The sequence below is a fragment of the Prosopis cineraria genome, unplaced genomic scaffold (genome assembly GCF_029017545.1).
Source record: "Prosopis cineraria cultivar Desert tree isolate PC_DT_omini unplaced genomic scaffold, ASM2901754v1 PC6, whole genome shotgun sequence".
Taxonomy (NCBI): domain Eukaryota; kingdom Viridiplantae; phylum Streptophyta; class Magnoliopsida; order Fabales; family Fabaceae; genus Prosopis; species Prosopis cineraria.
In genome coordinates this window covers 40,851,153-40,879,093 of record NW_026555337.1, presented here as the reverse complement: position 1 = coordinate 40,879,093, position 27,941 = coordinate 40,851,153, and the positions used below count along the sequence as shown (strand labels likewise).

Here is a 27,941-nt window from a genome sequence, read left to right as displayed (position 1 = left end):
TATACATACATATGTGTGTGTGTGACTATAGTTTCTAGTATGTAGAAAGTACTCTCGAGTCTCTACTGTTTAGTACAGTCAGCAGGAGCAAAAGAAATTTTTTTCTGATCAAGGTCATGCTCAACTTCAAAATCAATCTGAGCCAGATTTCCATAAATGGGTAATCTCTTTGTAGGATTCATCGTAAAGCACATAACATTGTCAGATATGAAACGGAAAAAATTCTGAGGTTTTAAGGAAAGGTCGGCTCCTTTAAAATGAACCACAAAATTAGGAATATTCTTGATGGAGTTGGCATTTTTGTAACACAAGTCTTTGTCACTGTTCCGTTCTATTAATTCGCCAGCTCCAATGGCTTTTCTCACCGAAGCTTCAACCTGGTCATAAAAGCTCGATGGAAGCATTGTAAATGTCGTCCCAGAATCAATGAACATGTTCCCATTTCTTTGACTTGTCAGCGACACTTTTTGATCTCCGACGGTCATACCTATCAACAACAATTTCACATAGACAATTTAGACCATGGAACAAAGAGTCATATAGGCAATCTCAAAGTAAAAACATCATACCTTCGAGGTTGAGGAAGTAATAAGGCGAACCATGTCTGGTGATCAAAGGAGTGGACACAACCCCATTTCCTGATATGGTGGCTTCGTCCCCGAATCTTAGTTTAGTTGTGGACTGATAACTCATAGGAGGAAAACAGTACGAGAATCTGCGACCTACTTCCGCCATTTGTGAAACTAAAGACAAAGCACCTTGACCAAACCCAACAAGTCCTGTGTCAGAATCTCCGTCAGTGGCATTGTTGTTGTGTCCACATCCAAACACCGTATTAGGAAATGAAACAGGCTGCCCACTACCGCTTGCTCCAAAACTAATTGACTCGTTAGCCAATTCTCCCATAGTGTATGATTCATCCCCATATGAATAATAATACGTACACTCATTTGATGTTCCGCATATAGGATACCCATTGTTTCGGGGCAGAACTTCACAAGGGTTTGAGGTGCATGGCAGAGTCACGTAAGTGGAAGAACTTTTGGGATCAAATAACGGTTCATTTTGAGGGTTGCACTGTGGACAAGGTGAGCATTGGAACCAAATGAGGTCGCTTCCTGTGTCAGCAGTTGCCCATCTCTCTACAGGCGGAGTACCAATGGAGATCTTCATGAGGTAGTTTGCTTCATTTGGGAATATATCAGTTTCTACTAACTCACTTGTTTCAGCCATCGAAGACTGGCCAAAGCGATTAGCTCGAACCCTGGAGCGAACCGCAGCGTTTTGGAAGCGCTCCGAGTGGGTCATGGAGGAGTTGTATAAGGGTGATAATGGTGAGTCGCGGTGAATGAGGTCGATGCTGAAACCTCTATGGAGCTTATGTGCAGTGGTGTTGACATTGGACGAAGTCCAAAGAAAGAATAGTGCGAGGCCGAAAAAGAGTGAAGAGGTATGCATGTTTAACTTAAGAATGTTAGGGGAAAAAAAAAATGAAAGTCACAAGTAAGAAATAGGAATAATGGATGGATGAGGAATTAGCAGTGTGAAGTTGCTTCTATTTATTGAAAGGGTTGCCTGATTTTTGTGGTATCAAAAGATACTACATTGGTCTTTTAAATGGAAAAGAGGTCCCAATGGGGACACTCTAGATCGAATTGGTAGTTATATGCGTATACGGCTAGTAACTTCATTTTAGGTTACCATTTTCCTTCGCAAACACATCATCGGCCCATAAATAAAAAAAGTTTTTTTTTTTTGAGGGGGGGGCCTTGTGACTTATGACATTAAAAGAAAAATTAAGGCACAAATCAACCTATGAAAAAATTCTTGTGATGAGTTACAAGTATTCTTAATTTATGTATGGTACAATTTTATCAATGAATTTTAAAAAAACAATGTAAAAAACCTTCCATACCACATGTCAATGGGTTAGGAGCAAAAATATTCATCATGTATTATACAATGATGCAATTTTTCTCATAAAACTTAAAAAATGGTGTACAATTCCCAATCTAAAACAAAGGCATGCATTGGCAAACATTGATTTAATGTCAAGATAATTGAAATTTTATTTGACCCTTAGTGTAAATGAAGAAATACACGTTTCAAATTTATCCTAACTACAACAAACCTTATGAGCACAATTTTTTTTTTCTCATACTTCTTAGCCATGAGGGGAAAAAAGAGGGTCCGAATTAACTCGGATAGTGAAGAAAAGAGAGGAGTTGCGGTAGCTTCTAATAGGTTTTGAATCGAAATATTTATTTATGTGACTATGGTGCATGGCAAAACTAAATGTTATGTCCAGGGTTAACTTCTGTCCATTAGAACAAATTTGAACACTTGGATATTCATATTTCCACTTCAAGTCAAATAAAATATCGATGTGATTCTGACATTCATTGTCAACGTTTGATAACAAGTACCTTTGTTATAAATTGGGGGTTTTTAATTTGTACCTTATGTATATTTTTACCCATAACCCATTTATACATGACATAATAAGTGAAACCAACAAACCTTACTTACCAGACTTTTGGCCTCTGTTATGAATTGGGAATTCTTGCACCATTTTTTAGGGTTCATAGATAAAATTGCACTATATTTGAATTAAATATGTTAATAGCTCTTCGTAAAATTCTTAATTTATAGATGGATTTGCAACTTACCTAACAAAAAAAGGGGGGCGTTGGAGAAGAGATCCACTTAGTTGCCTAACTTTTGGTTTGGAGTATCTTGTAATATTTCTGTGAAAGGCAGGTAAGGGGATTTTGTTGGAATATGGTAGTTGTTAGTTAGTTAGTTACTCTTCATATAGTACTACTAATTAAATACTAATATTGCTAAATTTGGTTTTTAATTTGTTAGGCTTAGGGCTCGTTTGGATATATGTATTCTCTTTCCTCCAATTTTAAGGACTATTATGGTTATGTTTTCATAAACATTTGAGAGAATTACGTTAAAATCTCACACAAGAAAATTAATTCTCCCTAAACATTTTACAAAATATTAAAACTAGTAAAAATAAATTATATTGAAATTAATAAAATAAATATATATCATATTAATTAATTTATCAATCATTATATTAAATTCCTTACACTTTTTCAAAGAAATTTTCTAATTTATTAAATTTTTAATCATATATGTTTGAAATATTATTTTTGTCAACTTATATATTTCAAATTTTCTAGGAGAGGTGCTCAAATATATTTAATGCCTGACAATATTTCAAACAAGATTGCCTCCAATAAAAAAGATACCTATGGATAACAACAAATATATTTAAAAATTAAAAATTACTATAAAATGACTCTTAAACTTATATAATATATAAAAAAGTTTATTTATATTTAATATGATTTTTTCAACTATATTATACTCCCTTCATTTAAAAATGTAAGGGATTTTTAACTGAATCTCACCTCCCAATAAAGTAGTTACTTATTTTTCAACTAACCCTATCTTTTCATATTTACCCTATTAAATACTTTACAATAAATATAAAGTCATTATCAATAGGGACACTTTTGAAAAAGGCAATGATTAATTTTAAAAAAATTAAAAATACCTTACATTTTTTAATATCTAACTCTTCAAAAAATGCCTTATATTTTTATATGGAAGGAGTAATTATCATTGAAAATGTAAATGACTCTTGAATATTTTGTATTGAAGATAGGTATTTTAGTCTAAAGTATGTGATTTAATAGTTAACTAACTGTTGGATGGATGGGAATGAAATATTTAAAATAAAAGGGATGTATGTGTAATGTAAATGTTATTTCAAGGTAGAATAGAGGGAGGATTGGTGTATTTCTAAAAAATGAAGATTCTTTTTTCTGTTATGAGAATCATGATTAAAGTTTTACTTTTGGAAATGAATTGTAAGTTCCATTAAATTTAAAAAAAAAAGTATTGAATGAAGGACTAAAAAGAAAAGAATTGTAAAGAGGGTCGCAAGGAGTATAATACAATATATTTGAATTATTTTAAATAGACAAATATACCATACAAGCAAGAAAGAAATAGTTATTAAGACTTCATGAGGAGCCTTTTACATAAGTTCCTCGTTGGATTCATATATTTGGTTTACAAGTCCAATTCTACACTGAATATTTTACATGTCATATTGTCCGGCTTCGTTCAGTTTGTTTTGCGTCTTTTATCGTGTGTGTCTTTTTCATACTTGTATATCATAGCTTCTTTTGTCTTATTCGCGAGTTTATAGACATGGTTTTTCTATATCCAAAGCTTGGCTTTGCTTTTACGAATCCCACGGATATTTCTTTATTAACTATTGGGCCTTTCTTCCAGTCTATTGGGCCTTTCTTTGGGAATTACTTATTTCTCTTCAACGAGCCTTAAAATTATGCTTTGTCTGTTGGCTCAAGAATTTTTAGATGAATGCTACTATGTCCTAGATTTTCGCCGTGTTTCTTTTCTCCTTTTGTCTGTCTCTTTTGTCTTCGTTGGGCTTGGCTACTTTGTACTTTTCTTTGTCTTTTGTAGTCTGAGGACCTTTTAATCTTGTTCTCGTTTTACTTAATGTTAATATATTGACTTATTATTAAAAAAAAAAAAGAAATGGCTATTGATAAGCGTATATTTTATAAGTAAATAAGTGTAAATGTTGAGATATATTAGATTAATTAAAATTTATAAATATTCTATACTAATTTAATTTATTTCATTTATTTTCTTCTCTAAATTTAATTGTTCGGTAAAATAGAATTTGGATATAAATTCGATTCAAATTTTCTATCGTTTTTTTGAAATTTTTTTTTATTCTTTTCAAAGTATTAAAAATCAGACTGATGTTGAATCTATTAAAGCACAAGGTTAAGAAGCAATAGCTCAATTGATATTACACTAGAAGTCAAATTAGAGTTTCACAAATCATAATAAAATAATATAACTTAAATAAAAATACATTAATGCTTAATACATTTATCTATAACCAAGACTTAATGTTACATATAACATACGGCAATAATTCTAACAACAATAAAGCATATTTCAAATATTTATCCTTACCTTTCAAATATTCATCCTTAAATTTTTAATTATATATTAATTAGTTTTGAACAAAATAGATGGATGCATATTATAATTTTAAATGATAATAACATTATTATTAAAATGAAAAAATTATGAAATTAAGAGTAATTTAACCAGATTAATTGAATTAATTAAAACCTCTTGTTAGCCACACCAAAAAAATTAATTAAAACCTCAGTATTTTGTTTAAAAAAGTTTTAGACTCTTAGCTAACCCCTAGGCTAGCTTTTTATATTTTCATCCGTATCGTGTGATTTGACTAAACATGGAGCGACTTTTAATTAATTTTCGGGAGACTTTCATTTAAGGTCCACATATTGTAAGAAGTTACGTTTCAATTAGACCTAACAAACTCTGAAAATATACGGCAAGATATTAGCATTCTAATTGCCATCAAATTTTCACTTCCAGATGGTATTGTGTCTTTGAAACAATCATGCCTGTCATTTTGGGCAAAAGTGGATTCTTATAAAGATTAATCACTTGTGATAGCGATTCTTCTTCTTCTTTGTCTTCGTCCTATCACTTTAGCTATTAATTTCATGACAAGACTTGCTAATTCCTAAACTTTACTTCTTAATTTTGTGCGAGAATTGCTAAATCAACTTATAAATTCAACTAAATTATTTATTAATTTCTTAAAAAGACTTGTTAAATTTTTGACTATATTTAACTAGTAAACTCAATTACATTATTTATTAATTTCTTAACAAGACTTGATAATTTGTTTAATTTTACTTGCTAATTTCTTAACTCAAAAACTCAATTATGTTACTTATTAATTCTTTAATGAGACTTGTTAATTCTTGAACTTACAAAATCAATACTTACTAATATCTTAATTCTTGATAATTTTTTAACTTTATTTATTAATTCTTTAACTTGAAAACTCAACTACACTACTTGTTAATTTCTTAAATTTAAGTTTTTATTCCTTAACAAGAGTTAGTAATTTATTAACATAATTTGTTAATTTCTTAAGTTCTCAACTACATTACTTGTAAAATCAATGTGGTAAGTTACTTGTTTAGTCAATTATATGACTTGTTAAACGCATACTGGTACTTGTTGATTCTCCATCATTACTTGTTCAATGCATACTATTATTTGTTAATTCTCCATCAATACTTGTTCAACATCTAACTTGTAATAAATTCATTACTTGTCAAATTATTATCTTAAATTGTAAAATACATATTATTACTTTTTAAATTACAAATAACATTACTTTATAAGTGTCTGACATCACTTGTCAAATAGGTAAATTAGTTACAACTAAATTTCATTTGACTTGACTTGATTGTATTTTTATAAATTTGTGGAATTTATTTTTAAGTAAATTTCTTATGTGAGACTCATTTATAATTTTCTCAAAAAAGGAGAAAGTGAACAGAACCCCGTGAGATAAAAGGAAGAAGCAATTTTGCATGCAAACTTCATAGAATCGTAGGTGTAGCAAGCAAAAACATAAATAATTGATATAAACAATTTTGTACTATAGTCTCTCCTATTATAAATATTATTGATTTAGATATACGTGTGAGCTTAATGTATTATTCTCTTTATAGAAAAAAAAAAGTGGAAATAACATATTTTAAAGAAACTAGTGCCACGTTATTGATAAATATATCATTAAGGTATCCTATAAATAAAATAGAAGATGTCCTAGTATATACAAAATAAGTAAGTTTCATATTCATGCAGATTTTTTAATATTAGATACAGAGGGTACTAGATCGTGTATAATAGGAAGATCATTTTTAACCATTAAGAGTGCCTTAATTAATGTGTCTAAGGAAGAGCTAGTGTTTAGAGTAGAAAATGAAAAAGAGATATCTGAATTTGTTAGAATTACTAACTGCCCTACTTTTGACAAATCTTTGTACAACATACAAATGATGCAAGACCAACTGGGAGCAATCAAAGAACCCTTCTTTAAGTAATCTAGAGGAGAAAGAGGGATGAACTTTAGAGGAGGATAGAAGGGAGGTATGAAAATCCTTGTAGAAGTGTAAGCACTCATGCATTAGGGATTCCGTCCCTACCCTTGTCATGACTATTTATGATGAAAAATCCTTATAAATAAATCACTTCAAAATTTGAATTTTATATATATATATATATATATATATGCGCGCTCTCTTATATATTTGCTTTACATTGATAATATATTTTTTCTATTTATTTTATTTTACACTCTCTTTGTATTGAATCAAAATCTTCAAATCTTTGATCTTCTATGAAAAATATATATAATTTATCAGTATTAAGGACTAAAAAATTGTTAGCATTTATAAGCATCAAACAGAAATAGGATCTAGATTTTGTGAGTGTTTCATATTCTCTCACCTAATGAGTGTCCACACTATGCCGTAGGATTTCATTAATGTTTGAAAATCTATACGTTTAACCAGAATTAAATAAAACAGTGAGTAAAAAAGGGATTTACGAGGATGTATTTCAATTATCATATCATTTCTTTGCAACCATATATTTTGTTACATTAAGGTGTAGGGCATAGAGCACAAGGTAAAGACTGGTATGGTGTTCTCTTTATATCTTGTGCCAACATCTCCAACAACTGTTTAATTGAATTGACAAAGTTTATAGTGCCACATGGGATACTCATTAGATGAGAGGATTTGGACACTCAATGAATCCAAATTCAGAGAAGCGGGCATGAGTTGAATAAAGAGAATGTAATGCAATAAATGAATCATTAAGAAAGAAAAACGATCGAAAATCAAATGGATCTGTCCCATGTCCTACGACCATTATGACACAAAAGGAGAGAGAAAATAGGGAATAAATTGCGCATAAGAAAATGAGTTATATATTAAAGGAAAAATATACATGCAAATCCTTATAATTTCACTTAATTTTGAATTAAATTCCTACAGTTTATTTTATTTTAATCTAATTCTTATAGTTTCATCTATCATATATGCTAACCCTAGAAGGCTAAAATTAATGATGAATTATTAAATTTTACAAAAAAAATATTCTTGTAGTTTGCAGAAAATTTAATTTAATGCTTTTAGCTAAAATCAAAAAAAGAAAATTTGATTTAATCCCATGTTTACATTTTTTTCATATTTTTTATGCAAATTGCATATGCATAAAAAATATTTAGAAGACAACCTAATTATATAAATTTTGAGTTGTAAAAATTATGTAATTAATTCTAAAGTCATACAATCACTTAATAAAAATATAAAAGTTCTTAATTTTGTTTTATAAAAGAAAAAATATAAGGATTTTAACTTTTAGGGATTAAAAAATTTAATTAGTCAAACTATAAGGACTCAATTAAAATAAAATAAATTATAGGGATCTAATTTAAAATTCAATAAAATTGTAAGGACTTGCAAATATGTTTTTCTTATATTAAAAAGGAAGAATAAGAACTGGATGTGGAAGGAAGAAAGTAAACCTATTGAAAGAAAAAATATAAACATAGCACTATATTATCACAATCAACATACAAAATTTTTTTTAGCCAAAAAAGAGAAGCATATTTTCATTCATAACCAATAAAATCAATAGTAACAAGTATTGACCTCACCTATATATCATATATATCAAAATGTTGTCAAGCAACTAGGAACATGGAAGAAGGTTGAATGCTTGTGGTGGCTACTAAATCGTCAGAATAATGTGAAGGAGTGCAAAGCCATGTCTTTGTTAATAAGATCCCACTAAAGTAAGAAGAGAAAACAGAAGGCTAGTTGAGTCATAGATTAAATTTAGGATAAAACTTGATTGATGATTATATACAAATCTCTTGTGACATGTTAATCCATTTTGAATATTAACTTTGTAAATGCCAATATAAATTATGATTACAAGTTTGTGTTTATTATGAATGGTAATTACGTGCTTGCATGTTTATTGCATATTGACAAGTGGCCAACCATGATTGATAAGATACTCTATTGACAACTTAACAATGATCAGTAACCACAAAGTAAAGGCTATTGACAAGTGATGCACTTACCAATAACAAGTGCGGATTTATTACATGTAATAGTTTCCTCAAAACTAAATAAGTTATAAAACACTCTATTAATAACTCGACAATGTTCATTAACAACATAACAATGGTTAATGACAAGTGAGACATTGGCCAATAACAAGTGATATTTGATTAGGTGCAATAGTTTTCTTTAAAACTAAACAAGTTATATATAAGATACTCTTCAATTCCATAATTTTTTTTAATTTTTACTTATGATACTATATTTGCAAGTTGTCATCTTTCTTTGTCATGTTGTCATCACCCGTTGCCTTTTAATTTAAATGGTAAATAGCTTCATAATTGTTTACTTGTCAATATCATAAGCTTAAGTTGTCATTTCTCTTTGCCGTGCTATCATCCCATTGCCTTGTTAATTTAAACAACAAATAACTATACAAACTTTTACTTGTCAATACCCTACGTGGAAGTTGTCATTTCTCTTTGCTATGTTGTCATAATCTATTGCATTATCAATTTAAAGGGCAAATAACTTTATAAACTTTTTCTTGTCAATATCCTACACATAAGTTGTAATTACCTTTGTTATATTATGTTGTTATTACTCATTGTTAAATTTTCAATAGTATATTCACTATTTCCAGTTTAAAATAAATTTTTCCACCTTATAAATTTTTACTTGTCAATAAGGTAGAAGAAAGTTGTCAATAATTATTGGCCCCTTGTCAATTTGTGATAACCCTGTCAATATCACACATTAAGAGGAGAAAAAAAAACTTGTCATTAACTTCATACTAGCATTTATAAGGCACCCTAAACCTTAGTATGAACTAGGACTTAGAAAGTTACAATCTCTCCAATGACAAGTTCACACCACTAAAATGATAAGATATGAAAGCAGAAATGACAACTCCTCATAGCATATTAACAACTAGGCTTACATCAAAATATTTAAGTTTATATCCATAATAAATTATAGCTTCATATGCATCTTCCATGTAATTACATAATTTTCACAACATATCAAAGAAAAAATTACATGGGCTGTGCAAAAGCATGCGTAGCAAAGAAATCAACAGTGCCATTCTTATCTGGTCTATCCAAACAACATTCATACTTCAATCCCTCTAATTCAATTGGTGAATCTCCTGGATTAATACCTAGTCCTCGTGCAAAGCTAAAACTTTTGACCCAATTAGTTCAATGACCTTCCTTGAATCACACTAAACAATCACATATCCAAGTGAGTTTCAATAACCTCCCTTGAATCTCAATGACCTCAAACAGTAAACTTTCCTCACCATAATCCCACTATTATATCTCCTAATACACAAATAAAGGAATTGGAAGAAGAAAATGTCGAAAGGGAAACATGGTTTTGATGAAGCAAGAGTCTTGCCTTCTCTTTATTTTTTCTAGATTCATGGGCAATATAGTAATTGAATAGTATAAATTATTTACATCAAAGTTCTTTAGGACTTTAGAGTTATTTTTCCATTTCATGGGATCTTTATGTAATTAAAGTCCTTCTATGGGACTTGTGAATCCTCAATTTAAACTAGATTAATTAGTTCAATTAGATTAATTAAGTGTATTAGTGATGTGTATGGCCAGAAAGACCTAACAGGTGTGTTTGATTTTAATTCTAGCCTTAGATGCAAGTCCGAAGGAGAATTAGTCACTCGAGAATGAGAAAAGGAAGAAATCTAAAGGGCAAGATTTTGTGCCACGCACCACGGCTTGTGGATAAGTTGCCATGGCACATGTGTGATAACACACCTGGGGAGATGTTCTCTATGCCATGTGCCGCAGTGCATTGTGCGTCCGTCGCGGTGCATGGTAACTTTCTTACTGTTATAAGTTCACAAAATGAAGCAAAAAAGAGATAAAGAATAAAGAAATATGATAGAGCAGCAGGAGAGCAGTGCTAGGGCTTGGAGAATCTAAGTATTATGAATATTTTGGAGCTCATAAACATTAAAGATAAGCTTTCTACACTAAATCTTTCTCTCTTCTTCATTTTCTTAATGGTAAAAAGTTAGGGTGTGGATTGATAATGGTGATTTTCGACCCATATAGGCTATGGGTTCAAATCTATTGACTTAAGTAGAGTTAATATGACTAGATTAAGCTAATGAAACTTGATATTTATGAAATTATGATAATTAGTGGTTGAGGGGCATTAAATATCTAAAAATTCCCTATTAATGTGTTAGTTGGAACAATATGTTTCTATTAATGACCATTAAAGAGCTCAATGATGTTAATAAGGTTAAAGGAAGCTAAGAAACCTTATGGGTATCTCTGTATGAGTCAAGAAAGAATCTTAAGTATTAAAAAGTGTTAAATTATTAGTGAAAATTAGTCCAAATGTGGATATTGATGATTTATATTGTAAATGCTTGTAGAGTGACTATCTTTGCACCATTCTAGCTTCTTGGAAGCTTAAGGAATGAGTATTTGAGGGATAAAACTTTTAACCTCTCAAAGGTTTGAGGTAACAAAGGAATTCTATCTTATGTTTTTGTATATTAATTAGTTTATTGATTGAGATTTGATAATTGAATTGTGTGAGATTTGATTAAAAATGCAAATGTGGCTTGCTTTGTTTGAAAAGCCCAATATAAAGTAATGATTTAATTAGTTCAATAGTTTTAAAATTTTAGAGTTAAATGATTATTAAAATGTGAGGTACCATGATCTTGAAAATATGAATTCAATGAATTTGAGCAATATGAGTTCAATGACTTGAGATATGTATGGTACAATGGAATCAACATTTGTGAAGTTCAATGAAAATGTAAGCTTAAGAGTTCAATGATTGATTGATATAGGAGTTCAATGATTGATTGGTATATGAGTCCAACGATTTTGTGTTTGGTAGAGTACAATGATTCCTTGTCAATGAGATTCCATGAGTATATATATTGTAAGGAGTTTAATAATTTTCAAAATGGTAGAGTTTAATGAAATTGGTTATGTGGAGTTCTATGAAATATGTTAATTATGAATTATTGCATGAATATGCATTACATGATCTTGAGAGGTGGGAGTTTGCCTAGGAAGAAGAATAAAGAATTAAATCCATGTGATAGGGCTTCCATCCAAGTTGATAGCTTGCTTAGATTGTTTATATACTTATTATCCCACTTGTTCAATGAGAACTATTTCACTAATTCAACAAGAAACTTAAACCTAGCTAGCTATTCATTAGTTTAACGAGGAGCTAGTTTAGGGAGTATGACACCCCATAGTATGAGAAAAGGGGGAAAATTGTGTTTCACAAGTGAGTTGGATAAGTCTTAACCGGGTAATCCTCTCATAAGTTTTTAAGCTAAAGAAGTCCAAGATTATAGACTATCCCATTATGTTATAGCCACGAATTCATGTCAGAGAAATAAGAAAGATATAAAGGAGGTGTAATCATGTATATAGTGAAAAAGGGCATATAGTTGTCTGTATTGTGACCCTAATAATGAAAATCATGAATTGAGTCTTAATCCTATTCGAGTATATGTCATTTGATTGTGTGACAAACTTTTTTCTATATGAAAGTTGTTAAAAAGCATTATTTCATGAGTATGTGCTATTAAGCCTAGAAACATGAATTTATGTTCTTGATTCATGAGTATGTGCTATTAAGCCTAGAAACATGAATTTATGTTCTTGAATGTTTTACATGGTTTGGAAAATTAATTGTACTTGCTACTTGCATTTAAATTAATTGACATGTATTAGTATGAGGTAGTTGGACCTCAGTTGCTAAGTGATTGTACTCATCTCACTATCTTTAATATTACAGGAAATAACTTAAGAAGATCGGATAGCGAAAGTAACCAAAGACTTAGGATTACGATCATATTTAGTAAGCATTTTTATTTTTAAGTCTTTATGTGTATGTGACAATTGAGATTGCCAACTAGGAATAGTCCATTTTGATTCTTACTTGCATTATGTGTTTTATGAGTTGTATGTGTATTTTGGGACCCTAGGGAATGAGTTTATGAAATGTGACATTTGTGATAGGACCAAAATACTTATATAAGAGTTAGGCATATTATATGTTGATTATGAATTATTTGATAAAAAAAGTGGTTAAACTCCCCTTTTATGTTTTTGAATTAAGGGGTTGAGTATTGAAATTGTGAATTATAAGTATTTGGTATGATGTGGTGCATTACACAAGTTGGTTTCAGTGTATTGCATGTGGTCTAAGTGATGTCAATGACTATTGGCTCTTGCTGAATGAGTTGGACACTTAATTTTGAGAAAAATGTTGAAAAAGTATAAGTTTTGAAAAGAGTGTCCAAATCTTGATTATGTAATTATTTGATTATGAAACTAAAGCCATTAGTTAGAGCTCTGAAAGAGCTTTCCGTAGACACCTAGTTTGCATCAATTGGATGTCGGACAAAGGAATAGGCGCGTCGGAAGTTGCCCCAAAAGCTGTCATTTCACAACAGATAGTTACTATCATGATGCGTGCCATGAGTCGCGGTGCATGGCACAAGGCCAACACGCTACGGTGCACACCCAATTTTTGCAAAATTATTTAATTTTTTTGCTTCCTTAGCAAATGCACTATTTCTTGAAATGATGTCATGCTTTCGCATAATTTATGAACTCTAATTTGTTTCTTTCAAAGATCGTTAGGAATGGTTTTAGTTTTGAAAACTTAAGGTCCCAACTTTTCCACCCATTTGCAATTTGGTATTATGTTAACTATCTTAATCCAATCTCTTTATTAAATGAGATTTGAAGTTAATCAGGTTAGAAGAAGAGGATATTACAGGACTCACTGTTTGCATTTCCTTTCTTGTTTGCTCTTTCTTTTTCCCCCACATCTTGCATGCTGTGTTCCACTGTTCTGTCTGTGAGTAAAACCAAATTGAAATTGAAAATCGAATCAAGATTTTATTATTTGATTAGTCTATTTAGTTTTTGGGTTCAATTTGAGTTTTTTTTAAATATTTCAGTTGATCTATTGGATTCAGTTAGTAAAATTTAAAATCAAATAAATCGAACTAACCGAATTATATATAATTTATTAATTTATAAATTATATATAATTTATAATTATTTTATTTTATTTTTCATTTATTTTTAAATAAAAAATAAAAATATAATAATATTACTTGAATGTTGAAAGAAACCCTAACCCTCACTCAGTCACTCTGTCTCAACTCTCAAGTTGTCTTTCTCAAGCAGTTAGTCGCTACTCACTCTCTCTCTCTCATCACTCATCACCCATCTTTCTCACATCTCAGCTCCATCTCCTATCTCTATTCTCACATCTTAGTCTCTCATCTCTATAATCTCTAGTTAGGCGCTCACATTCTCTCATCTCTTGTCTCTAGTCTCAGTCTAACTCGCGTCTCAGTCTCTCATCTTTGTTTACCCCTATCACCGCTCGCATTCTCTTATCTTTGTTTTCTAGCTCAACGCTCGTGTGCCCTTATCTCTGTTCACCGTCCGTCACAACCCACTTATAAGCTAGCATCTTAGTCTTAACTCTCTGCTAATCTCACAATCTCTCACACTCCTAATCAACATGCTTGTGTTCTTTGTTCTCTCGTCTCAATCTCGCACCATTTTGAGGTTCATCTTCCATATCTACCTCTACTTCATTGCTCTTTTTTGTTTTGAGATTTGTCTTCCATCTCTACCTCTACTTCTTTATTTTGTTTATTTATGTGATGTGTTCCTTTCAAACCAAAATGCAACAAAGGAAAATGCTATTGGGAAATTATTAGTTGACTGCTTGTGTGTTCTTTACACTGTCTCTACTTTTTATTTTTTATTTTTGCTCACTATTTGACAGCTTGTGCATTCTCATAGATGTCTTCTCAAGCTGAAGCTATGGCTATAAACCAAAATGAAGTTAATGAAGAAAATAAAGCCCTAGTAGCATCGAATGGAACTGAAGTAGTGAGTTCCTTGTAAAGGTTAAAGAGGAAAGCCATGAGGCCAAGATTTAAGGTCTAGGATCATTTCACCAAATATGAGAATAAGCATGGAGAGACCAAAGTTAAGTGCAACTACTGTGAAAAAAAGTTTTTTAGTGATCTTAAAAGAAATGGTACTACTATACTACAAAATCATGTAACAATATGCAAGAAACGATCGAAACCAAAAGAGCCTAGGCAAATACATTTAAATTTTAGTGTAGAAGATGATGTTATTGTTCTTGGTACTTGAAAATTTGATCAAGATGCTATTAGGAAAAGTTTGGCTGCTATGATTGTAACTGATGAATTGCCATTTAAATTTGTTGAGAGGATAGGATTTAAGAGGTTTATGTCCATGCTCAACCAAAATTTAATATTCTTTCTAGATGGATTGTTGCTCATAATTGTTTTCAATTTTATATTGATGAAAAAAATTGAATTCAAGGATTTTTTTTATCAATAGTAAGAGAATGATTTGCCTCACTACTGACACTTGACACTTGGATTTCAATTCAAAAAATCAACTACATGTGTATTACAGCCCATTTTATTGATACTGATTGGATTTTGATTAAAAAAATTTTAAATTTTGTTCTAATCTTTAGTCATAAAGGGAGGGATATTGAAATGAAAATAGAGAAATGTTTGCTTGAATGGGGGATTGAAATATTGTTTACTATCACTATGGATAATGCCTCTACTAATGATGGTGTTGTTTCTTACTTGAGAGAAACAAATTAATAAATGGGGTCATTTTGTTATGAGATGTTAGTTTTTACATATGAGATGGATGGTTCACATTATTAATTTAATTGTTGTTGATGGGTTGAAAGAAATAGGAACTTTTGTAAAGAAAGTAAGGGGGGCTGTTCATTTTGTGAGACAATATCCACTTAAGATGAAAAAAATTCAAAGAGAGTTGTGAAGATGAGCAAATTCCAAGCAAGCAATTGTTGTCTCTAGATACCTCTACTAGTTGGAACTCCACCTATCTGATGTTGGAGATAGATCAAAAGTTTGAGGTCGCTTTTAGAATGTTTGAGAATGAGGACCTTACTTTAGGATTGATCTTGAAAGTGGGGAGTGCTTAATGTTGAAGATTGGACAAACTTAAGAAAGATGATATTTCCAAGTCATTTCTATGAGTTGACTTTGCATGTTTTTAGTTCTTCATTTGTCGCATCTAATGAATTTTTTCATGAGATTTATATGTTATTCCGCCTTTTAGATGAGTGGAGAAAATGTAATGATTTGGAGTTTTCTTCAATGGCTAATAAAATGAAGGAAAAATTTGATAAGTATTGGGGAGATCCTTTAAAAATTAATAAATTGATGTTTGTGGCTGCTATTCTTGATCCTCAATATAAGCTTGAGTGGGTGCAATACTCACTTTGTAAGATCTATTCTAGTGAGGTTGATGGCAAGTTGGAGGACAATTGAATGATTTGCTAATTTTTTTGTATAATGAGTATAAAGAGAGCCTCTCTCCCTCAAAGCAAGTTGAAAAGCAACAATTATTTAATTGCTACTAATTTGATGAAGATGATGACCCAACTGTGAAAGTTAAGAAAATTCTTGAATATAAAAAGAAAAAAAATTCATGACCAAAAAGGCTTGGTGGGAGAATTAGTAGAATAGAAGTTGACAAGTATTTGGCTAAAAAAATTGAGATGGATAAGGATTATTTTAATATTTTAAGTTGGTGAAAGTTGAATGCGCCTAGATTCCCCATTCTCTCTCAATTGACAAGGGATGTTTTGGCTATCATAATTTTCACTATTGCTTTTGAGTCTACTTTTAGCACTCGAGGATATGATCTAAATTCATTTAGAAGCTCTTTAACTCCTAAAGTTGTACAATCTCTTGTTTATGCTCAAGATTGGCTTCGCCACTCACTTCCAGTTCTAGTAGAAGAAAAGATAGATGATGCGTAAAAGATTGAGGGAGTTTATTTATTGTGTGTTATATTGTTTTAAATTTAATGTTGAGATATTGATTAAATGATACTAATATTAAATACTTTATTTATGTTTAGATCTTCAAAAAAATTGCTATAGAATCAAATGTGGCTATACTGTAAGCCTTTGTTCTTAATGATTTGAGGCAATTATTTTACATGTTAGCTTTTTGCTATAAATTTGATACTAAATTCATTAATAATTCTTGGCTTCTTATATGATTTTTACTTGTGTAATGTAGGTTGTAAAATGCTAGTGCTGTGGTGCTCCATTTATGATGGCTACTAATTTTGTTTTGTTTTACTAATCTAGATATTTGATTATTGTAATGGTTTAATTTTTAATATTTTGAAGACTTGTTGGTTTCTATGGATTATGGCACTATGGCTATTTAAACTTTAAAGACTGTGATTGGATTTATGGCATTGTGGCTGTTTAATTTTAATATTTTGAAGACTTATTTTGACAATTGCTCAATATTTTATGGTTGAAGACTTAAAGGATATTTGAAGTTATCTTCTTTTCTCTATCAATATAGCACTATTCTCTTAATGAGAAAGCCTACAAATTGAAAAACTGGCCTCACATGTCCAAGAGCTTAGCAAGTCAAGAATTAAAACCAGAATGATTTAAAGTGGCCATCATAGCACAATCATGTATTTTTAGTATGGTTGTGTTTGGATTATGGGGCTTTGATTAGATTATGGTACTATTATTTGATCATCCATGGCTGTTTATTTGTGGCTATTTATTTGATCATCCATGCTTCTATAATCTTTGGGCTTTATGTCATATGAGTGTAATTAAAATGGGCTCCTATTGAAAAAAAATGAATAAAAAAAAAGCTCAATTTTATAATCTTGTTTGTTTTAATATTTAAAAAAATGGGCGCGCCCAATTTCAAGTAACCTGAAACCAAAAAATCAAATTAACTGACCAAATTCAAATTATTAAATTTCGATTTGGTCCTTGTTCGATTTGATTAGTTTGTCTTATTCAATTTGGTTTATATTTTTAATGTTGTTTGGTTGATCAGTTTTTCATATTTTGGCATTGAATTGACCGATGCTCACCCTTAATTCTATCTTGTTGTATTTTGTTTGTTTGAAGTCCAGATTGAATCTCATTTGGCACAGGGATAGATTATGGCAAGCAAGTTTACTGTCATTTGACCCAAAATTGTTGCTATTTCTCGAAATCACTAATTTCCTTTCATTATAATTTTGATAATTTAAACTATATTTTTTATCATATAATTTTATATAAAATTTAATTTAATTCTTTAATTTTATAAGATATATTTTATTCTTTTAATTTTAATATTGTTAATTTCTATTATTATTTTTATGTCAATCATTATTATTTTTAAAATATAAATTTAATAAATTAATATTTAAAATATTTTGTTAATATTTAAAAGTTCAATAAATACACATTTTTTGTGAGATGAAACTAATGATATTAAAATTAAAAGATTGAAAATATAATTTATAAAATTAAAAAATTAAAATATAATCTTATATAAAATTAAATGATTAAAAATATATTTCAGTTTTTTGTAAATATAATTTTTTTTTTATTTATTCTAATAATTTTCCATTTTGTCCTAGGTGTTTTTGGCAATGGCATAATTGTAATTACGATGATTATGGAAATGGGGTTGAAATGATTGAATGTGCTGAGCACGTGAGACTATGTTTTTCTTTCTTTTTTTCGGTTCCTTGGGTGAGACAGGGCGTGCGGCACTTTCGTTTCATCCTCCGCTCACCAGCTACTGCTCTGCCTCCGGGGGACTTTCACCTTGCAGCCCCCATTGATTTCCGTCGATTCAGTGTAAGCATCGAGCTTGTGAATCTGCTTGTTGGGCTTGTGTTTTAGATGTTCAGTTCACTGCTTTCTTTCTAATATAAACTGATGTGGCACTTTTGAAATCTCTGTTGGTTTCTTTTTGTTCATTATCTTCCCCTAAATAATTTTTCGGCTTTGCACTAAGTTCCATTTTTTATGCTGCTGAAGAGAATAATTTGCTTTAATGATGCACATTCTGACAAAAAAAAAAGATGCACATTCTGACAAGCAGGCAGTGTTTATCTGTTTATGTGATTTGTGGTTTGAAGTTTTGTTTGTTACCAGTGCCGGTCAATTTCAAATCGGAATTTTATTATATGATGATGGTTACACTGGGTGGCCGGCTATTATTTTTGTAATTCTGTTCATATCTTTGTTCTACTCTTATGTGTGAGGATTTTGATGTTAAATTTACTATCATATTCATTCTCGCTGCAAAATGTGTGATCTTTCGCTGATTTACTGAAGTTGGACCTCATTTTAAGCAATAAAGGAGCACGGAGAAGTGGTTATGTACATAATAAATTCCAAATTTCCGAGTTTTTCAAACCACGCATGTAACCAGCTCAAATTGATGCAATTTGCTCGTTGTGTTCAAAGCATCGTGAATTCTTGTCAAACTTTGTTCCGTTCAAATCAACTTCTAAAGGAGCTCTCAAAATCTGGCCAGATTGATGAAGCTCGGAAAGTGTTTGATAGTATGCCCAAACGGGATGAGTATACTTGGAATACTATGATGGCTGCTTATTTTAATTCAGGAAAGCTAGTTGAAGCAAGAAAGGTTTTTGATGATATTCCATGTAAAAGTTCTATCACTTGGTCATGTCTTATTTCTGGGTATTGTCAATATGGCTGTGGATATGAAGTTTTTGATTTGTTTCAACAAATGAGGTTGGAGGGTCAAAAGCCCAGCCAATACTCTTTAGCAAGCATGCTAAGGGTATGTTCAATGTTAGGGCTGATCCAAAGTGGGGAATTGATCCATGGGTATGTGTTGAAGTCTGGATTTGAATCTAATGTATATGTTTTGACTAACCTTGTTGATGTGTATGCTAAGTGCAAGCGCATGTCAGAAGCTGAATATCTCTTCAAGTTCTTTTCTAACAGTAGAGAAAATAATGTTCTTTGGACATCTATGCTTACTGGTTATGCTCAGAGTGGGGATGGTCACAAGGCAATTGAGTTTTTCCATGATATGCACAAAGAAGCGGTTGAATTGAATCATTTTACATTTCCAAGCATATTGACAGCATGTTCTTCTGTTTCATCTCAATGTTTTGGGGAACTGGTCCATGGTTGCATTGTTCGGAGTGGTTTTGGGACCAACATATATGTTCAAAGTGCACTGGTTAATATGTATGCAAAATGTGGGGACCTGGATAGTGCTAAAAAGGTATTGGACACTATGGAGGTTGATGATGTTGTGTCATGGAACTCCATGATAGTTGGGTGTGTGAGGCGTGGTTTGAAGATGAAGCTCTCCTTTTGTTCAAAAAAATGCATGCAAGAAACATGCAGATTGATGATTATACATTTCCATCTGTCCTAAATTGTTGCATAATGGTCAGTATAAATGCAAAATCTGTTCACTGTTTGGTAATCAAGAGCGGATTTGAGAATTATCAGCTTGTTAGCAATGCCCTTGTCGACATGTATGCCAAAATTGGAGACTTGAATTGTGCATATGTGGTATTCAAGCATATGCAGGAGAAGGATGTTGTCTCGTGGACTTCCCTTGTGACTGGTTATGCACACAATGGATCCCATGAAGAATCCCTGAAGATGTTCTGTGACATGAGAATTGTTGGAATAAAACCTGACCAGGTTGTTGTTGCCAGTGTTCTGAGTGCCTGTGCAGAACTGACTGTTCTAGAATTTGGGAAACAAGTGCATTCAGATTTTGTTAAATCTGGCCTTCAATCATCACTGTCAATAGAAAATTCGCTTGTGACCATGTATGCAAAATGTGGATGCTTAGATGATGCCAATTGCATATTTGACTCTATGCAAACCCGGGATGTAATTACTTGGACAGCTCTTATTGTTGGTTATGCACAAAATGGTAAAGGAAGGGACTCTCTGATGTTTTATGATGCCATGATTTCAAGTGGCACAAAGCCAGATTTTATCACATTTATTGGATTATTATTTGCTTGTAGCCATGCGGGACTTGTAAATGATGGTCGCATGTACTTTCAACAAATGGATAAGATATATGGAATAAAACCTGGTCCTACACACTATGCCTGCATGATTGATCTCTACGGACGCTCAGGAATGCTTAATGAGGCTAAGGATTTGTTAAATCAAATGGATGTCAAACCAGATGCAACTGTGTGGAAGGCACTGCTTGCTGCATGTAGAGTTCATGGAGACATAGAATTGGGACAGATGGCAGCCCAAAACCTTTTTGAGTTGGAACCCATGAATGCTATGCCTTATGTTCTGTTGTCTAACATGTATTCTGCTGCTCACAAATGGGGTGATGCTGCAAAAATTCGGAAGTTGATGAAATCAAAGGGAATAGTCAAAGAGCCAGGGTGCAGCTGGATTGAGATGAACAGCAGAATTTATATCTTCCTGTCTGAAGACAGAGGACATCCTAGAACAGTTGAGATATATGACAAAATGGATGAAATAATAATAAGAATCAAGGAGGCTGGCTACGTTCCAGATATGAGTTTTGCTTTGCATGACATGGATGGGGAGGGAAAGGAGATTGGGCTTGCTTATCATAGTGAAAAGCTAGCTGTTGCTTTTGGACTTATTGCTTCACCATCAGGTGCACCAATTCGAATTTTTAAGAATCTCCGAGTTTGTGGGGATTGCCATACTGCTATAAAATATATATCAAGAGTCTTCCTTCGTCATATCATTTTGAGGGATTCAAATTGTTTTCATCATTTTAAAGAAGGAGAATGCTCTTGTGGAGATTATTGGTAGAATATCTTTATCTTCTTGAAAGTTGTTCAGGCATCAGAACAACGAATTGACATCCACTGCAGTAATGCACCATATATTTAGGGGGTGAGATTGAGATAGAAGTGTTGAAGTATGTATGGGATTCACTTTTATTTGTATCTACTCCTTATTATCTGTCTATCTTTGACAAGTTCTAGATTCTAGTCATATGCTTCCCAAAATTTGCTCCGTAGATTTCTTTCCCTTGCATTGTTAACTTTACATCAAAGTGTCATCTTAGTATCGAATATTCAAATGTTTGTCATAGGTATGGAACTCGGGTGCACCAATTGAGGATAAAAATTTGCCTCAAATTCAGTTGAGTGAAGAACAAATCAGCAGGTAGTGATGTCCATAACCTTGGCTAAATTCAATTTTCACTGATTTGGTAGATTTTAAGAGTGGATTGATAATTTCATAAAATATTGAGGACTAACACAAAATTTACATATTTAACGGATTTTTTGAAAATTATGAAATTAGGGACTAACTTTAAAATCAATAAAAAAATATTGGACTAAATATCTAATTTTCTTGATTTTTTTTATATAAAAATCAAGATATATAATCTCAATTCTACTTCGATTGTTATTGTTTAATACTAATTCTTTTTTTTTTTTTCTTGAAGAATACAAGAACTATTTTTATTTAGGGAAAATACAATACAATAGTATGTCCCTGTATTTTGATTGCGTTTGGTTTTTTTAATTCATATAGTTTTATTTTGTTGTTCTTAGTCGTTTTAGTTTGATCTATCTGCAACATTCCTATAATTTAAAAAATGCAAACAAGGACCATGAAGTGGCACCAAAGAAGTTAATTTTGTTGATATATACTCAACTCTGTTAACACTGTTACTTCTCTGTCTCTCACATTCTATTTAATCCAAATATACAAAGGAACTTTTTTTTTTTTGTGTCGCCTTACCTTTTTTTTTTTTTAATCATACATAGTCAAATTATTTTCATGTCAGCAAAGGGATTAGTAGAGTTATAGCAAAATTAACTTCATCAGTAATAGCTCATGGCTGTTGCAGTTTTAAAACTGTAAGGTCTAATGCTGCAGACGGATCAAACTACAGGAATTGGGAACAATGAAATAAAATTATATGGACTAAAAACAAAGCACAATTGAAGCACAGGGACCTACTATTGTATTTTCCCTTTTATTTATGAAGTGTTATTTTTCTTTCCATTTTCATTAGATGTTCCCATCAATCTCTTATTTATGCCTGGAATTATTCAATCTGATGTTATCAGACATAAACATTAAGAAAATGATGAATCTGATGACAAAATGAATTTTTGAATGTTTTACTAACACTCAAGTTAAAGAACTACCCTTTTTAAATGAATATAACCCATTAGCTTTTGGCAACTTTTGAAAGAAAAAAATCTGTTGAGGAACTTTTTTTTTTTTTTCCTTTTTCTATCCAGTTCATTTACATATTCCTTGTCTATGAAGCTTTACTATGGTGTAACATTATGCAGGCATTAAATGGGGGTTATTGATTTGTGCAACTCTACTACTTTTCGGCTGTCATCACTACCTACTTGTTCATTTGCAAGGAATCAGAAGTTTGTGGCAATGGCCTCCACCATTCCAGTAGAACAAGTCAATAAAGTAACTGGTGACACCTTTATTAGGGAGCATCTAAGGAAGTTGTCCCCTTACCAGCCCATTTTGCCGTTTGAGGTCACTTTTATGATCTCATCAAAGTCCATTTTTGTTTGTTAGTTTTGTTGATTCCGCCTAACTATAGCCACAATGGCATTTCTTTTGAAAGTACACTGTATAGTTAATAAATTGTATGCAGATGTTTTAGCTTCAGGTTCCATAGTTTGGCTTTTTAGCATACTCTTGGAATTATTACTTATATTCATTAATGCTCCACAACGTGTTAAAATTGTAATCTAATTTAATGTCTGGGTTTGGTATCAGAGCCCAAGTTTCTGGACAATTGTAAAGACCCTGTTCATTGCACTGCAATTCAATTTGTTAACAAATGAAGGCATGTTGCTGTAGGTTTTATCTTCCTGTCTTGGACGAAAACCTGAGGATATTATCAAGTTAGATGCAAATGAAAACCCTTATGGTCCTCCTCCAGAGGCAAGCTCTAATACTTGTCTTTTCAATTCCATGGTATTGAATATTGGGTATGATGTTAAACAGTGAAGTAAGGTTAAAATTATATCTCAACTTTGTATGTTTATAAGATTTTGATGTTGAAGTTTGTTTTAAGGCTGTGTCAGGATTTGTTTGAGAATTTCATTTGTACATTATTTTCTGAGCAAACTATCAAAGTTTCTGACAGGTTTTGGAAGCCTTGGGATCAATGAGATTCCCATATGTATATCCTGACCCAGAAAGCCGCAGATTGCGTGCAGCCCTTGCCCAAGATTCAGGCCTCGAGTTGGAATATATCCTTGCAGGATGTGGTGCAGATGAGCTTATTGATTTGATCATGCGGTATGGGACAGAATCTTTTGGTGGTCTAACAGGCCTCCAATTGTTGTTCACTTTAGTCTTAAATGTCTGCATAGGATGACTTAAGGGCTGATAATTATTCCCTTTTTTTCTCCTTTTTGTTTCCTTTGAGGTTTTATACAAGGTTTGTCTATGCTGCAGTTGTGTGCTGGATCCTGGAGACAAGGTTGTGGATTGCCCTCCAACCTTTACCATGTATGAGTTTGATGCTGCAGTTAATGGGGCACTTGTAATCAAAGGCAAGAATATTATTTCCTCCAAGCAAACTAGATTATACATTGTAAATATATTCCTATCTAAAGATTATAAATCCTTTCATGCCTGAGAAAATCAGAGATTCTCAAACAGATTGAACCATAGATTGTGAATTTATTTAATCTCATGATCAGACTTATGAGAAAACTTCAGACATTGACTTATAATATATATATATATATAAGGTCCGTGTATTAGTCTCCTAATTGTAAGCTTCTTTGTTATCAGTTCAGTGTGCTTTAATTTTTATGATAATATCATGCCAGATGTGCTAAACCTTCTGTGTTGTTCATACTGCAGTTCCAAGAAGGGAAGATTTTAGCTTGGATGTAAAACGCATAACAGAGGTTGTTAAACAAGAGAAACCCAAATGCATATTCTTAACGTCGCCAAACAATCCAGATGGAAGGTAATAATTGAGTTGTCTCTGCTCATTTTGTACATGATTGTGCTGTTTGATTATTTTTCCATTAAGATTTCCTTCATTAGAGCTAAATTTAGGTATTATTAGAATGTTTTTTTTATCTGATTCAAAGTGTCTCATTAAGATTTCAGGTGTTTTGCATGGTGCTAGTTATTCACTTTATAAATAATGCGTGGTGTTGTAGTGGGCTCTCAGAATTTATATGACTGGTGCTATAATTATTTTGATTATTCTGATTATTTTTAATTTATGTTTCCACTAATTAGATTTAGATCATAATTCAGGGTATTTGACCTTTATTGCATTGCTGTATGGCTACTTCCCCTAGGATAAGATGTTTGGAATTTGTATGTGAAATCTAAATTTGGGTTTGCGTAAAATGTTTCGATCAGTCCTCTTGTTGATTTGGTATAATGGTTTGGGAAGAAAAAACAATGACAAAGTTTTGAGGCTTTGTGAAGCTTTTGTTGTAGCTTGGTGCATTTGGTTGGAAAGAAATTCTAGCATGCTCATGCAACTCTAAATAACTTATAGGCAAGGATCTATTCTCTTAGTTTCCTTCGGTGTTATATTCAGGGTTGTTTCATGGGAATCTCCTTGACTCATAAGTATACAAGTTGGGCTTTACTATTTTCTTTGATCATTTGCCCCCATTGTTTTGGGATTTTCTTTTCGAGGCTGTCTTATTATCCTCTTCCATTGTAATTCTCTTCCTATCTAGTAATGTCTTTCTCTTCTGTCAAATAAGTAGATAATTAAATATGTACTGAGCTTTTCTTTCTTTCAATTTTCCGTTGGTTTGAAGTTACTTATTTTTTGTTGCTTTCAATTGCACGACAGTATAATTGATGATGAGGTTCTCTTAAAGATACTTGATCTTCCCATACTAGTGGTGCTGGATGAAGCATACATTGAGTTTTCTAGTATTGAGTCGAAGATGAGTTGGGTGAAGAAATTTGAGAATTTGATTGTTCTTCGGACATTTAGCAAAAGAGCTGGTACATTAATGCTCTTTTATTTTTTTTATTTTTTCATTTTATAGGTTACTTTTTTATTGGATCTTACATTTTACCTTCATTCTTTTTGTTGTAATTTTGACCTTCCTTTACTTGTACAAGAAATTTATGCTCTCATTATACAAGAAATCCAGGTAGATTGAACATGTGGAGTCTGATTCCCTCCCCCCTTTTCCTTGTGGCCATTATTCAATAGTTTTATCTCTTTTTATTAGCCTCTTAAAATAGGGGTACGACATACGAGGGTCATTTCCACCCTTACAAAAATCACTTCTCTTATTCATTTTTTCCTGTCCACTCGTTTCCATTATGAGTATCAAATGGGCCCTTAGCAATAGGATGGGAGGATTCTTGTAATCTTGTCAAAACTCAAAAGTAATTGTCAGATGAGGGCTTTTGTTTGAATATTTTGATAGCTTTTGTTCCAGATACAGCCAAGTGGTTTGTCCGATTACACCATATTGCTTTAAATGGACACGGATAGAAAAGAGGAAGACTGAATAGTAAGATATGATAGACATCAGTTCACCGGAACACCAATTAAAAAGTGGAAAGAAATGTATATTCATGAGTTACATATTGGAAAATATAATCTATAATCTTGGTGAAAGAATTTTTATGGCAAACCTTGAAGATATTTGAAAAAAAAAAATTACTTGTATTATAAAATCCCATCTGTGGATATGGTGTTGAGCAGTTTTATCAACCAAGTTTTGTTGCTGATTTTCCATATGGTACATTCATATGACCTGACTGTTTTTTCCTGTCTTGATTTAAATTCTGAAGTTCCAAAATAAATGACTGTTTCAGGTTTGGCTGGACTTCGTGTGGGATATGGATCTTTTCCTTTGAGTATAATTGAGTATTTGTGGAGAGCAAAGCAACCTTATAATGTATCTGTTGCTGCTGAAATTTCTGCATGTGCTGCATTACAGAACCCTATCTATCTAGAAGTAAATTCCTATGTTGTTGAAGTATTAAATTATCACAGTCTCTAATTGGAATCCAAACCTAACCAATGGATTGTAACATCCAGAATGTTAAAAATGCTTTGGTCGAAGAAAGAGAGAGGCTTTATGACCTTTTGAAGGGAGTTTCGTTCCTCCGACCATTTCCAAGCCATTCTAACTTCATTCTTTGTGAGGTTACTTCTGGAATGAACGCTAAGAAGCTAAAGGTACCCACCTATCTTTTGGTTCTTTTTTCTTTTTGCTAATCAGACTTAAAAAAAAATTGTATATTAAGCTTTATATACTTGAAGTATTACGTCTGATCAAATCAAGAAATGTGAACCTTTTTATATAATATTTATTTTATAACAAACTTGCTATTAATATGATCAACGCTTTAAAATCCATTGTTTTGATTTAACTAGGTAGAAGTATATTAAGCATGTAAAGTATATAAAGTATGCAAGTCATGAACTTTTTTTTTTTTTTTGTTAACTTTTTCAATGCTTTTAATGCTAGCACAATCTTGCATCATGCAATATCGTATGCTGTTCCTTATTGCGGACTTAGATTAGATTTTGAATCATGTGAAACATAGGAGGACCTTGCACAAATGGGTGTGATGATTCGCCACTATGACAAGAAAGAGCTGAAAGGTTATGTTCGTGTGTCTGTTGGGAAGCCTGAACACACAGATATCCTAATGAAGTGCCTTAGAAAAATGTCTTGATCCTTCTCAAGGAACTGTGTCTGAAACATTGAAATTTCAGAATTCTAATTTCGATGCATTATTTTTCTTCTCAAGAAATTGTTGTATTACTATAATTGTTATCACACCACTTTCTCTTACTTTTCTGTTAACATAGCTTGTAAGTTTGTTCATGGTTTATACTTGTAATGCTGGGGAGTCTGATTTCTTTGAGGTACTTTTTGTTTAAATAAATGACATGCCTCGCTTAATTAGAAATTTAGGATGCATGGTTGCATTGTGGAGCCCGAGTTTGAGGTACTTCTTCCAATCTTATATATAATGGCCCGTTTGGTAGCCATGAATTAG

General features: G+C 31.8%; 3 protein-coding genes across 4 annotated transcripts; 2 read left to right on the top strand and 1 right to left on the bottom strand.

Moving 5' to 3' along the window:
• Positions 1 to 62: 62 nt before the first annotated feature.
• On the bottom strand, positions 63 to 1,308 carry LOC129314176 (aspartic proteinase CDR1-like). Its single transcript, XM_054957541.1, has 2 exons — positions 570 to 1,308; positions 63 to 487 (listed from the first exon to the last, which is right to left on the bottom strand). Exons 1-2 carry the CDS (start codon positions 1,306 to 1,308, stop codon positions 63 to 65), a joined length of 1,164 nt encoding a protein of 387 aa, XP_054813516.1.
• Positions 1,307 to 20,180, top strand: LOC129314175 (pentatricopeptide repeat-containing protein At2g21090-like). The gene is made up of 5 exons (XM_054957540.1): positions 1,307 to 1,334; positions 1,389 to 1,450; positions 18,678 to 18,776; positions 19,357 to 20,079; positions 20,175 to 20,180. Exons 1-5 carry the CDS (start codon positions 1,307 to 1,309, stop codon positions 20,178 to 20,180), a joined length of 918 nt encoding a protein of 305 aa, XP_054813515.1.
• Positions 18,658 to 27,844, top strand: LOC129313498 (histidinol-phosphate aminotransferase, chloroplastic-like). 2 transcript variants are annotated; one of them, XM_054956682.1, is made up of 11 exons: positions 18,658 to 18,776; positions 22,021 to 22,094; positions 23,243 to 23,447; positions 23,778 to 23,861; positions 24,067 to 24,221; positions 24,381 to 24,478; positions 24,795 to 24,903; positions 25,759 to 25,916; positions 26,745 to 26,887; positions 26,971 to 27,111; positions 27,483 to 27,844. In XM_054956682.1, exons 3-11 carry the CDS (start codon positions 23,250 to 23,252, stop codon positions 27,612 to 27,614), a joined length of 1,218 nt encoding a protein of 405 aa, XP_054812657.1. In that variant the 5' UTR covers positions 18,658 to 18,776; positions 22,021 to 22,094; positions 23,243 to 23,249; the 3' UTR covers positions 27,615 to 27,844. The 2 variants fall into 2 exon arrangements, with proteins under 2 accessions (XP_054812657.1, XP_054812656.1); XM_054956681.1 differs by lacking the exons at positions 18,658 to 18,776; positions 23,778 to 23,861; positions 24,067 to 24,221; ... (4 more) ...; positions 26,971 to 27,111; positions 27,483 to 27,844 and adding an exon at positions 20,093 to 21,573 and having other exon boundaries at positions 23,243 to 23,380.
• The last annotated feature ends 97 nt before the right edge of the window (positions 27,845 to 27,941 follow it).

Excerpts from the sequence above, each read along its gene's own strand:
- LOC129314175 (XM_054957540.1), top strand. The coding sequence starts at position 1,307 with ATGGAGGAGTTGTATAAGGGTGATAATG. Across the intron at positions 1,335-1,388 it reads GTTGTATAAGGGTGATAATG|TGGTGTTGACATTGGACGAA; the intron begins GTGAGTCGCGGT and ends GCTTATGTGCAG. Across the intron at positions 18,777-19,356 it reads TTGATTTCCGTCGATTCAGT|CTCAAATTGATGCAATTTGC; the intron begins GTAAGCATCGAG and ends GCATGTAACCAG.
- LOC129314176 (XM_054957541.1), bottom strand. The coding sequence starts at position 1,308 with ATGACCCACTCGGAGCGCTTCCAAAACGCTGCGGTTCGCTCCAGGGTT. Across the intron at positions 488-569 it reads TTACTTCCTCAACCTCGAAG|GTATGACCGTCGGAGATCAA; the intron begins GTATGATGTTTT and ends TGTTGTTGATAG.
- LOC129313498 (XM_054956681.1), top strand. The coding sequence starts at position 20,220 with ATGGAACTCCATGATAGTTGGGTGTGTGAGGCGTGGTTTGAAGATGAA. Across the intron at positions 21,574-22,020 it reads ACTTATTGCTTCACCATCAG|GTATGGAACTCGGGTGCACC; the intron begins GTGCACCAATTC and ends TGTTTGTCATAG.